The sequence below is a fragment of the Sphaerodactylus townsendi genome, linkage group LG01, assembly GCF_021028975.2.
Source record: "Sphaerodactylus townsendi isolate TG3544 linkage group LG01, MPM_Stown_v2.3, whole genome shotgun sequence".
In the NCBI taxonomy this organism is placed as follows: Eukaryota; Metazoa; Chordata; class Lepidosauria; order Squamata; family Sphaerodactylidae; genus Sphaerodactylus; species Sphaerodactylus townsendi.
In genome coordinates this window covers 23,983,300-23,996,303 of record NC_059425.1, presented here as the reverse complement: position 1 = coordinate 23,996,303, position 13,004 = coordinate 23,983,300, and the positions used below count along the sequence as shown (strand labels likewise).

Sequence of the window (13,004 nt, the reverse complement as noted above, 5' to 3'; positions counted from 1 at the left end):
CACTCCAGCGCGTGCAGAGCCGCTTTAGAGGGACGAAGCAGCGCGCTTGCGTGGCCACTCCTCTGAACGCATGCGTGCGGCAGAGCCGAACGAGGCGTAGTGAAACCCACTGCGCCTGCGCAAAGGTTTTAAAAGCGGCGGTTGGAGAACAGCGCACGCGCATAACTCTTTAGTCAGCGGTTGGATGGATGGAGGTGGGAAACCTTGGCATCGACGGTCGCTTCAACACTTGGTCCACTCTGGGTCTGACCAGCAACACCCCAAAGGCGAGTTTTGGGGGACAACGAAGGAACTGCGGAGTCTCACCAAGCCCAAGAATAGGCATCATGGAATTTGTAGTCTTATCTGCCTAAGGGCATCATGGGAATTGAAGTCCTGGCTCAGGCCGGACTTACACCTCTAGTATTGCTAGGCATTATGGGAACAGTAGGCGGCTGTTTTCTCAACACGTGCTTAGCGGTGCAAAAGTCAATTATTAAAAGCGTCCGTTATGCAGCGAGTCCCTATTCTGTCAGCATAATCTGAGGAATAGATTCTAATAGTTTATATCTGTGCATAAGACCATATATAGAGATAGGGCTTATAGATTCATAGATAGACGGGAAGGTTATCTATACAGTTGAACATACACTTGATAGCCAAACTGGGCCTTTTCCTGGTGTTCCTTCAGCCAAACGAAGGACGCCAGCTGGAAGGTTGAAAAATCATTGTTTGAATAAAGAGTTGTCCAGCAAGTGAAAGGGGGAAGGGCTCATCCAATCTCTGGTGACCAGAACTTTTATGCAAAGCAGTGAGTAATTTTAGTATAGATGCAGAACATTCTTCTGGAGCTTTCTACCCATACCATCTTAAGACTATTCCTAGCCTACTTACTACATTTTTGTCTTTTCTGGGTCGGTTTTCTTAGTGCCTGGACTGCTTGTCTACATCTGTATCTCCATAATAGCCTTGAAATGCTTAACAAAGAGTCATCGTTTTCTTCTGAAATACCAACCCATAGGCTGTTATATCACACTATATTCCCTCTTACATTCAGGCCTCCCTTTCACAGCTATTCCTGAAGTTACTTACCTAAGCATTCAAGGTACGTATAACAAATTCATCTCTAGCTAGGTCCATGTAATATGAAGGCTGTTTGGTTCTTGTCTGTCACACTGACAGGATTGAAAGAAGACCATGGTTGTTCATCATGCAGCTTTAAACTTTTGCCCCATTACTGGACCACACCACCTGTAGTGCACACTATAAATTAATATCTTTAATATCCTCCAATTATACTGAAGAAGAGTTTGGATTTATATTCCCCCTTTCTCTCCTGCAAGGAGATTCAAAGTGGCTTACAAGTTCCTTTCCCTTCCTCTTCCCACAACAGACACCTTGTGAGGTAGGTGGGGCTGGGAGAATTCAGAGAGAACTGTGACTAGGTCAAGGTCACCCAGCAGGAATGTAGGAGTGTGGAAACACACCTGATTCACCAGATAAGCCTCTGCCACTCAGGTGAAGGAGTGGGGAATCAAACCTGGTTCTCCAGATTAGAATTCAGCTGCTCTTAACCACTACACCATGCTGGCTCCTACTGGATGCGTGGCCTTCTCTCATATTGTGAATAATATTGCTTGAAGGGTATAGTGTTCTACACACTTCACACTCCTTTCAACAGCCATGTAAGATGCACTGGTATTATTAACCTCATATTGCAGATGAGGGAATAAGGCTGTATGAGCTTCACTTGCTTGTTGAAGAAACTCCAGCAAGTCATACCTGCTTTGCAAATGAGGCTTTTATAACCTGATCCTCATACAGTTTCAGTAGATCTCCAGGCCCCACCTAGAGGTTGAAAACCTTACTTATTGCCTGGTCCTCATTCATAAAACTTTCTCAGAAGTAAACTCTACTGTACTGTCAAAGGCTTTCACGGCCGGAATCACTGGGGTGCTGTGTGGTGTCTGAGATCCTCTGAAGATGCCAGCCACAGATGCAGGCGAAACGTCAGGAGAGAATGCTGCTAGAACACGGCCATACAGCCTGGAAACCACGCAGCACCCCAAACTCTACTGTGTTCCCAAGCAACTGCATAAACCAACTTGTAGATGTAGACTGACGCTCAAACTGTTGCACCATGCTGGTTCTCCCATTACTGTGGTTTATAAAGTACCAATTCTCTACCAACAGGGTTGTTTCCTAGAAAGTGAAAGTAACTATCCATTTTCTCCACATGAATTATTTTGTAAATGTTTTATAATTAAAAAAAAAAACTTCTCTTGCATCTGAATTGAGAACTTAAATTTGGCACAGAGCTGCAAGTAGCTCTGGGTATTTCAAATGTGAAGAAGGCAGAAGATTCCTGGGTTTTAGTGGCTGCATAGAAGTTGGAAGGTGCAGCTTAATGCCACATGGGAAAGTCTGTGTTGCAGCAGTTAGAGTGTTGGAATCTAGAGTGCTATGGAAACTTGGTGGATGGTTGTTGGCCAGTCCAATACTCTCAGCCTATTTTACCTCATAGGGTTGCAACTGGAAGGTGCAGAAATTTGTTTTGATTTAAACCAACGAAAGCAGAAGCTCTCAAGATGATCTTTTTCTTCATTGGATGCATGTCTGGCCTTACCTCTGCAAAAAAGGAGGTGCCAGCTGAACCAAGTGGTGGAATTATAGTAGCATCAAAAGCTGATTTATACAGAGATTAGTTCATGAACCCCACTGGGCTAGTCTGGCAATAGTCCTTCAAGGTCGCAGGCTGAGAAAGGTCTTTTCCAAAACTGGAGATACATGGCATTGTCTTGGGGACTTTCTGCATGTTAAGCACGTGGTCTGCTGCATTACCAAGGCTCTAAATCAGGGTTCCTCAAACGTTTTGAACTTGTGGGTACATTTGGAAATTTAACATGGAATGCTGGGCACAGCAATAGGGATGCCAGCCTCCAACCCAAAAGAAGGCTAGCAACCATTGCTGTCTACTTTCAGAAGAGGTCTTGTTATAAGTTCAGTGGATGTCCAACACCAGTGGATGTCCAACACAACAGTACCACAAGGTATCTGAAATACAGACCCTAATAACACTGATTTTAAAATCCTGTGTAGTACAAAACAAAGGTCCTATGTATTACAATAAAAGTCTACTAAGCAAACCAGAACCCGGATGTGTAAAGGCCTCATCCAAGCTTCAAGGCTAGTAGAACATACATTCTATATGTTTGTGCTTCCACAATGTACAAAAGTTTGTTTGAAGGGCAACCATTTGAAACCGTGAGGGACTGCAGTCTGCTCTGAAAACTCCGACTGCTGCAAAATGTCCTGGTGGAGCCTGAGGATCTCCCAGAGTACAAGCTCCTCTCCAGACTGCAGAGATCAGTTCGCCTGGAACCAAATGTTGCTTGGGAGAGTGGACTGCGTGACATTGTTGCCCACTGGGGTCCATGTCCTCCGGAAATCTACAAGAGTTCCCCAGCCTCTTGGCAACCTCACCCCTCCCTCTTCTGTCAGCAGCCAGATCTGGCAACCTATGCATCAACCAAATGGCTGCTACAGGAGGCAGAGCCAGCCACAGAAAGGATTGCCACAGCTTAACATCAGTAACACAATGCAGGTCCTTGTGCTGTAGTGACAGCCGGTGCCAAAGCAATGTTGAAAAAAACCTGCACAGTCAATCAAATCTCCAACAGCTAATCAGAAGCCTTGTTGCATAAAAGCCCTCCCTGGCCCCATCCATTATCTAAAGAACACTTCGCAGGTGCCCAAAAGGGTGCTAGTGGGTGCCATGGTTCTCACGAGCGTCATGTTGGGAACCCCTGTTCTAACTTGGAGGCCCACGAAAGGATTGTATCTGCTGTTTTAAGCGGCCAAAGCCTTGGATACCCAATGGGTAAATGGCTATGCTCTAATTTGTCATTCATTTCTAACTGCAGCGGTATGAAACCAGGGAGAAAACGGAAGACCATCTTGACCTAAATAAAAAAACCTATCCCTCTCCCTTCACTGCATATCAAAGAGGAGTTGCTTTCCAGCCTCAGAGTTTATTCCCCCTGCCCTTAATGAACTGTCTTGTATCATTCAATTATGCAAGTAACAATTCTTCCCTTTCTCTCCCTCTCTGTTGTAGGCACAACCTCCAGTCCTGTTCGGATGGACCCAGATGTAAACCCTCAGGATGAAAAGCAGCATCGGAAAAGTAGGTTGGCCTGCTCTACTCCAGATGCAAGGTCATAAGCTCAGTCTACATCTTACGCTGAAGCGACGGTGCTGGGTTGAAAGGCACTCTTCCTTTGAGGTCTAGGCGGTGGAGCTTATGGGGTGGGATCTGATGGGTCAAGGGATGAAGCCTGCCTGTACTCACAGCCTTGGGGATAGAGACTGATGGAAGAGCAGAAGCCAAGCATAAAATAGCCAGTCTTCCAGCTTAGCTAGCCCAATTTCATTACAGCTTGGGATCTTTGCAGGGTTGGCCTGGTTAGCACCCGGAAGGGAGACCACCAAAGAAGGTGGCATTGCAAAGATCAAATCACAAGGGATCAAGTGACACAACTCCAGTAGGGTTTCCCTTGGTTCTGTAAAACTGCTGATGTTGACTTCCTTTCTCAGACTAAGATGAGGGTTTGACTTAAATTGTGATTATGCAGAGACAGGCAGTGGCAAAATACCACTGCACATTTCTTGTCTTGTAAACCCCATAATGGGTTGCCACTGACTGGCTGCAGCTTGACAGCACTTTCCACCACCACTTCTTGATCCTCAGCCAAACTCTTCTCCTTTGTAGAGTTCCGGAGGACAAGGAGACGTCCCTACAATTTAAGTCAAACCCTCATCTTAGTCTGAGAAAGGACATCAACATCAGCAGTTTTATAGAACCAAGGGAAACCCTACTGGAGTTGTGGTAGCTCAGTGGTGGCGAACCTTTGGCACTCCAGATGTTATGGACTACAATTCCCATCAGCCCCTGCCAGCATGACCAGTTGGCCATGCTGGCAGAGGCTGATGGGAATTGTAGTCCGTAACATCTGGAGTGCCAAAGGTTCGCCACCACGGTGGTAGCTGATCCCTTGTGATTGATATTCGCAATGCCACCTTTTGGCCCGTTCTAGCAATTCTATTACAGAGAACTATCAGGAGTAGGGGCTGGGCATCATTTTTCCCCTGGTATTTTTCAGTTTGGCTTTAAAAGACCCAGAAATGGTCAAAATAGCCAAAAAAGCCATAGTTTATTCAGGAGCACCCCCCCTCCCCCCACACATACACTTGTTGAACCTGTGGGTGTTTGTGGAATTATGAGAACAAGCAGGGAGCGGCACAACAAAGAGGCTGCCATGGGGATGGACCAGCCGTAAAATAGCTATCATGAGAGGTTGGAGACTGGGTCCAATTACGTACATTTGGGAGACTTCATAAGACGTTAGGAGATTCCAAGCCAAGAATCAGGTAGTGGAGGCCGCTTGTTTATTTATTTTATTGTTCATTTTACTGTTTGTTTATTTATGTAAGTGTGTTTATTTACTTCATTTGCAGTCTCATTTCTTAGGCAATAAACAAATCAATAATATTGAGTTACACTAGTAGATAAAAATAAAATAACAACAGAATAATATATCCCATGAACAAAGCAGTTGGAGGGGGTGGGGCAGAGAACAACCTAAATTTTTTTTCAGCGTTAAAACTACAATCCTATTTTCAACATAAAAGTATCTTTTGCAGAACTTTTGTTTTGCTGCGTTCCTGTTTCCTTTGTAAAAATAACTTCTCAGATAATTTCATTTCAAACATTCTGCAGAATGATACTTTGCTCAGGTGAGCGTATCGGGGCCTGTCAGGAGTAACTGGGCATGTAGGTCCCAGGCCATGAAGTGCTGTGTAGGTGTCAAACTTGCGCCTCTCCAGATGTCATGGACTACAGTTCCCATCATCCCCTGCCATCATCATGCTAGCAGGGGATGATGGGAACTGTAGTCCATGACATCTGGAGGGCTGTGAGTTTGACTGCTTTTCTAGCAGGAATGTGGGCTCCAGTATACCCTCTACACTCTTGAAAAGCCTACACCTCCTTGCTCTCTTTCCATCATCAGGTGAAGACTTTTTTATTTCAAACAGCTTTTAACATCTAGGTCTTAGCAAAAGATGTATGTTTTAGAGGTTTATTTTGTTGTAGACTTGATTTTATATGGTATGGTGTGATTGTATTGTACTATACTAGGATTTATTATTGGTTTTATTGTAATTGTATATGTCACTGTATTGTATTATATTTCATTATATTTTGGAAGTTGCTGTGAATGTAACTATAGAAAGGCAGGGTATAAATACTTTTGATATATAAATAAGAGTCAGTGGCACCGCAGTGAATGTGGAAAGTTCAGCCCCCCACCCCCACCCCACGATCTCAGCTATTTGATCAGTATCATTTCCCACTCGTGAAGACTTAGTGCTCACTTGCAGTGATGCTTCCTGTGTACTTCTGAAGTATTTCCTACTGCAACAAAGTGGAGGGAAGCCAGGACCGGCTTTATTTGAAAAAGGAGATGCTTTGGAGAAGAAGCAAGTGGAATGCCAGGAAACGCATCTGTGGGTGCCACAGCACCAGCGGGCACCATGTTGTGATTCACTGCTGTAATGTTTGCATTCTTTCAGACAGGCAGCCCAATTGGGGTGGGGGGCTGGACCCACTTCTGGAGCCAGTGCGGCCCTGTGCTGGCACAAGTGCCAACCATGCTTGCACAAGAGGCAAATGTGCCAGCGTCAGGGTAAGTTAACCAGACAGGCGGGCACTGTGTGGTTCCACAGTGCCTGAACCAGAAGCCATTGTCCTTCCCTTGGCCTGTTGGCAGAAAGCTGCACTGGCATGACTGGGGCATTTCAAGGGTGGGCCCAGCAGTGGAGCAAACCTTAGTTGGCTTCCACCCCCCCCCCCCCCCGCTGACAGAGTTGGCTACTTTTTTTGTGGCCTATCTTCATTATCCCCTTTGGGAGATTTTTGCTAGTTTTTTTTTGGGGGGGGGGGGCTTTTTGCACCACAGGGAAGCCCTTTGGATTGGGCTGTTAATGTCCTTAATGTGCCTTTCAAAGAAAAACATGAAAATGCTTCCTCTTGCCCAGCTTTACCTCTGCGCTATCAAATGACTGCGATTCGGCTCAGTTTGCTGCCAAGGATTTGAGTGGGGATGCAGTGCAGGGAAGTGTGTGTGTGTGTGTGGGGGGGGGGTCTGCATCAGAAGAAAGGACTTTATTTTTAAATGATCATGCTTGGTATAGGAAGCAAATGTATCACATGAATTTTTAAAAGCACAATAACTGTTGTCTTTTCAGGTAACAGAAGATCTTCGCAAGTCCCACGTAGGTGTTTTGCTTTTTTCTGTCTTTAGCCAAAGTTAAACTTATTAATTTTTTAAAAAATCAATCAATTAACATAATTAGAGTTGCCATCTTTTGGGGTGCGCTTTCACTATCCCCAGAACATGTTCAAGGCCTTCTTGTTAGGAGCAATTATAAATATGAAACTACTGCCAGTCCTACTTGTCACATCTTAAAAAGGAATTTAATTTTTTTTAATGCAAAAAGCAGAACAGGAAGTTTTAGAGTTCAGCAAAGTGAGGAATAAAGTCACAGTAAAAGTTAGCAAATCTCAAGAACGATTGTAATTGCTTACGGTGCTGGGGGGCTTGCCATCCCAACACATCATTCACTTTGGATGGATCCATCTCAGTTCCTCCCCCCAACACCCTATAGACCCAAAAATCAATTGTGTCTTTATGGAATTCACATTTTGACAGTTTAACATAGAGCTCATTTTGAAGCAGTCTTTTCAGCACCTCCCGCATCAATTGGACATGCTCCTCCATTGTCTTAGAATAGATCAACACATCATCCAAATAGACCCCTACACACTTTAATAGGAGATCTTGCAGCACCCTGTTGTTCAAATTCATAAATACCCTAGGAGCCCCATTCAGTCCAAAGGGCATAACTTTGTACTCAAACTGGCCATAACAGGTGTTAAAAGCTGTCATCCACTCCATCCCTTTGGCTATTCGGGCTCTATAGTAGACTTCTCATAAGTCTAATTTGGTGAACACTTTCCCCTGCCCCAACCTTGCGAATAAGTCCTTGATGAGGGGAAGGGGGTATTTATTGCACGTAGATACTGCATTCAAGCTTCTAAGGTCTGTACATAGCCGCAGGGTCCCAGCCTTCTTTTTCCAGAAGAGAACCTTGGCAGCCAGTTTGCTAGTGGTTGGTCTAATAAATTTGCGTGCCAAATTCTTGTCCAAAAACTCATGGAGGGCTACCGCCTCAGCCAGACTCATGGGGTAAAACCATCCCTTTGGCCACTTAGCTCCTGGAATGAGTTCGATTTTACAGTCTGTTTTCCAGTGGGATGGTAGTTTATCACATTCCCCTCTCCTCAAAAACCTTTTTAAAGTCCCGATAAGTAGGGGAAATAGCTGGCTCATCTTGCACACACACCCTGGAATTACTTGCTTGGGTGGCTCCACTATAGCTCCAGCAGCAGCAGTAGAGGATGAAACATGGAATGGCAAAAGATGAGAACACAAATAATTACATGGTAAAATTCGACTCATAACTGCCATTTTCTGCAACAGATGCATGCTAGCCTTGACACATGTGCTTAGTTTGCTCTTTCTCAGGCAGGAGAATATTTCCCTCAGACAGGAAATACCAGGTTTTACCAAAGCCTATGAAACGAGTGACATGAGACTATTCACCACCCCGGAAAATAATATGTGAATTGATCCCAAGTTTCCCAACATTTAGACCATGCAAAACATATTTTTCCTCCTCTGTTCTCTCTCTTTCTCAACAGGAGGCGAGTTTGAAGGCCCACTCACTTCCATTAAGGGCCACTGTCCTGCCAAACCCTCACCCAGTTTCCTAGAGCTTCCATCCACTCAGTGGAAGCCTAGCCCAGGCCTTCCGTATACTCAGACGGCTAGGATAGGAAAAGGAAAGAGACATTTCTGTAAGTGATGGAAATCCTGTTTTATTTCACATGTTGAGTCTAGTAAGGTATCCTAGAAGGTGTAACCTAGTGGTGGCAAGCATTTTTTGTGATTGTGCCACACGCCAAATTCAGTGGATGATGATGATGATGATGAAGAAGAAGAGGAAGAGGAGGAGTTTGGATTTATTTCCCCCTTTCTCTCCTGTAGGAGACTCAAAGTGGCTTACAGTTTCCTTTCCCTTCCCCCCTCACAACACCCTGGGAAGTGAGTGGGGCTGAGAGAGCTCCGAAGAACAGTGTCTAGCCCAAGGTCACCCACCTGGCGTGTGTGGGAGTGCACAGGCTAATCTGAATTCCCTAGATAAGCCTCCATAGCTCAGGCAGCAGAGCAGGGGATCAAACCCGGTTCTTCCAGATTAGAATGCACCTGCTCTTCACCACTATGCCAAAGTGCATTTGGGGTGGTCTGAGACTGGTTGGCTATGCTGGTGTGATTCCATAGAATGTTTAATTGCTCAGGGAATGTTGTCATTTGCAATCCAGTTTCTGTGAGGGATGGGAAAGTTGTCAGTTGGGATGGGGTTTCCAACTTCACACAAGGAATGGTTGGAGACTGGGAAGATGTCATTGGAAGTTCAGAGAAAGGGAGAAGCAAGAAGAGTGATTGAAGAGTAGAGAGCAGAGGAAGAACCTGAAGAATGGAGGAAGAACCTGAAGAAATGGCATGTTGGTAGACACCCTACAGTGTGTCAGGTGACACTAAAAGGAGGCTTGTCGCTGTCTCCCACTGACAGAGCTTCCCGCCACAGCAAACTCACCAAGGTCTTCATACCTTCAGGATTAAACTGACTTTGAATCAAATAGTTGGAGAGGGCCATATGGGCCATCTAGTCCAACTCCCTGCTCAATGCAGGATCAGCCTAGAACATATCAGACAAGTGTTTATCCAGCCTTTGCTTAAAGATTATCAGTGAAGGGGAGCTCACCACCTCTGTAGGCAGCTGATTCCACTGTTGCTCAACCCTTACAGCAATTTTTTTCGTAATATCCAGTTGGAACCTTTCTGCCTGTAATTTAAACCCATTTTTGCAAGCCCTATCCTCTGCTGCCAACAGGAACAGCTGCCTGCTTCCACATAGAGCTCTTGGTCTGTATCCCCTGCCCCAACTGCATCAGTTTTATAGTTGCCTTTCACGTTGTCATGCCAGATGTCTATTTCCTGGATTTTTCCTATCTTTCCATTTTCCCAAAACCTGCTTGAGAGAAAACATTACTGAAAGTGTTGGATTCAGAATCTGGTCCCCTCAGCCTATTAGATGCTGGATCTGGGAATTCAGAGTAGAGTGTATGAGGAGGAGGAGGAGGAGTCTACAAATGTAATCAACCAACCACAAAGGCTATTGTGTGCAGCAAAGCCCATCTAATCTCTGGGTTTAGTTTGAATGAATAAAAAGGCTCTGAGTAATTTTGTTCCTGGCTCAGGGGTAGAGTGCCCACATTGCATGCAGAAAGCTCAGGGTTCAATCACCAACACCTCCTGTTAAAAGGATCAGAATGTAGGAGATGGGAAAGAGCTCTGCCTTAAACCTTGGAGACTTCAAGAAAAAAAAAGATGCCAGGTAACAGGTGACAAATTTATTGTCTTGTTGCAGCAACACAACTCAGGCCCCTTCTGCACATGCAAAATAATGCATTTTCAGTCCACTTTCACAATTGTTTGAAAGTGGATTTTCCTATTCCTCGACAGGTAAAAATCCAGCCATGGCCATGGGCGCACTGAAAGTGGGATTGAGCTGCTCCTGCTATTCTGCGGTATGTGTGTGGAAGGGGCCTCAGTTGCCGTGGAAAGGGTCAGCACAAGGGAATGCTGATCTTCTGATGAAGCTTATGTAGCAAAACATGCAGGGGCTTTACTAGATTGCCGTCTCTCTCCCTTTTTTGGTTTGGTGACACTTTCCCAGGTTAGCCCTGTTTTTCTTTCGCTTTTAGACCTTGGAGAGCCACTGCCCGTTTGAAGGGATGATACTAATCTTGTTGGTCTGAGGGTTCTTTCAGTGTAAGGCTGCTTCATGTGTGTCCAGAGTTTGAGGGAAGGGCAAGGCTAAAAATCCATGTAAGGTGAACCCAACAAGCCAGCACAAGCCCATTTCTCCTTTCCCTCCCCAGCGCCTGAACATCAACCTCAGGAATGCTTCGGCCTGCTGGAGTGCATGCACAACAACATCCAGGTTCAAACAAAGATTTCTCAGGCGCAGCTGTCACTCCTAGAGGACATACGAGATACCGTGAATGCCCTCTCTGTGCAGGAGCAGCAAAGCCACGAATCCCCAGGGCAGTCAGAGCAACGCCCCAGGAAGGGGTCGGCCTCCTCACCCCAGCCCCTCAGCTAACAGCATGCACTAGTTACCTCCTCCTTCCGACTCAGAAACCCTCACCATCTGCCCAGAGCAATTGTGCCGCCACGGCGCGTTCCGTGATCATGCAAGGTCTTTGTGTATTACCTATGGCTGCAGAATGTGGGTTTCTCTGCCAGCCGGGAATGCTGTGGGATGCAGAGCGAGTTGGAACTTGAAAATAAAAAATTATACATTTTACAGTATGATTCTCCCTTTTGCAGTAATCTGTTATGTGGAACATTGTAGAAGTGGGGAAGATATCCTAAGGGGTCCTTTACACAATCCTACTTGCCTAGATGTGTTGTAAATAAAGGTCTAGCAGTAGTTTCTATTCTACGGCTTTTCTAACAGGCAAAGTCCTTCCTTGATATTTAGCCTAACAACAAGATCTGTGAGGCAGGCTAGGTTGTGCGGAAGTGACTTTCCCAAAAGTAGCTGATGAGGCCCTGGACATCAGATCTTGGAGGTTAAACGGGATTGGTCCTGGTTGGTACTTTGATGGGAGAGCAACAAGGCAGTGGCGTAGTATAGATTTTTTAATGGAGTGGGTTCAGGGGGGCCATGCCTCCACCCGCCCCTGGGGGTGTGGCCACACCTTCCCAAGCCCCGCCCCTGGCCTTAGTGCTTATAAAAGCAGCTTGCTGAGGCCGGGGACAGCAGACTGCCCTCCCCCTCCCCCCACCGGCAGGGCTCCCAGTCAGCAGTCCCTTCTGCCCTCCCCTCCGGGCAGAGGCGTAGCTAGGGAAAATGGAGCCTGGTGCAAAATCTGAGTTTTGCGCCCCCCCCCCCCAACAGCTGCTGTGATGCTGGAATCCACCCCCAAACAGTATCACTTTCAATGGTGTTTAAACTAGGGAGCTCAGATTCTCCTTTTAAATCCACCTTAAAGGGAGAAACTGAGATCCCCAGTTAAAACAACATTGAAAGTGATATTGTTTTGGGGTTGATTATCCCCCATCCTGAAACAGCATCACTTTCAATGTTTAAACTGGAGACCTCAGATTCTCCCTTTAAATCCATGCCGAAGGGGGTGGATTTAAAAGGGGAATCTGGGGAAATTTGGGGGGTGCCTGCTGTCAGAGGTGCAATTGTTAAGCTAGCAGCAGTACCAAACTTTCAGGGTATCTAGGAAACTCTCCTGATGATACCACCCAGGTTTGGTGAAGTTTGGTTCAGGGGTTCTGAAGTTATGGACCCTCAAAGGTGTAGCCCTCATCTTCTGTTAGCTCCCATTGAAAACAATGGGGGATGGGGGCAACCCCTTTGGGAGTCCATAACTTTGGAATCCCTGAACCAAACCTCACCAAACCTGGGTGGTATCATCAGGAGAGTCTCCCCAAAAAATCCCTGAATTTTTGGTGCTGCTAGCCTAAAAGCTGTGCCCCCTACAGGCCAAAAACCAAAAAAACCTACTAAAAATACAAAAACTCCACAAATGGGGGGTGGAGCTTTGGAAATGTAATGGGGGATGTAGTCGACCCACGTGGTCAGCGCAAGAACGAGACGAGACGCGGAGATAACATCTGGTGGAGATCGCCAGCAGCGGGAGACCGGAGGTCCGTGTTCCTAGCGAATCTCCCGTCTGCCGGTTCCTGGCACCTTTTATTGTTATTCTATTGGGGGGCGTAGGGAGGGAGGACTCGGGGAGTTCCGGGAGAGCGTGGGAG

The 13,004-nt window shown here is 46.0% G+C and overlaps 1 protein-coding gene across 1 annotated transcript; it reads left to right on the top strand.

The window, feature by feature from the left end:
* The first annotated feature begins 20 nt into the window (after positions 1-20).
* Positions 21-11,535, top strand: TSACC (TSSK6 activating cochaperone). The gene is made up of 5 exons (XM_048513869.1): positions 21-266; positions 4,097-4,165; positions 7,288-7,314; positions 8,804-8,959; positions 11,108-11,535. The coding sequence occupies exons 1-5, from the start codon at positions 185-187 to the stop codon at positions 11,329-11,331; spliced, it is 558 nt and encodes a 185-aa protein (XP_048369826.1). The 5' UTR covers positions 21-184; the 3' UTR covers positions 11,332-11,535.
* Positions 11,536-13,004: the final 1,469 nt, after the last annotated feature.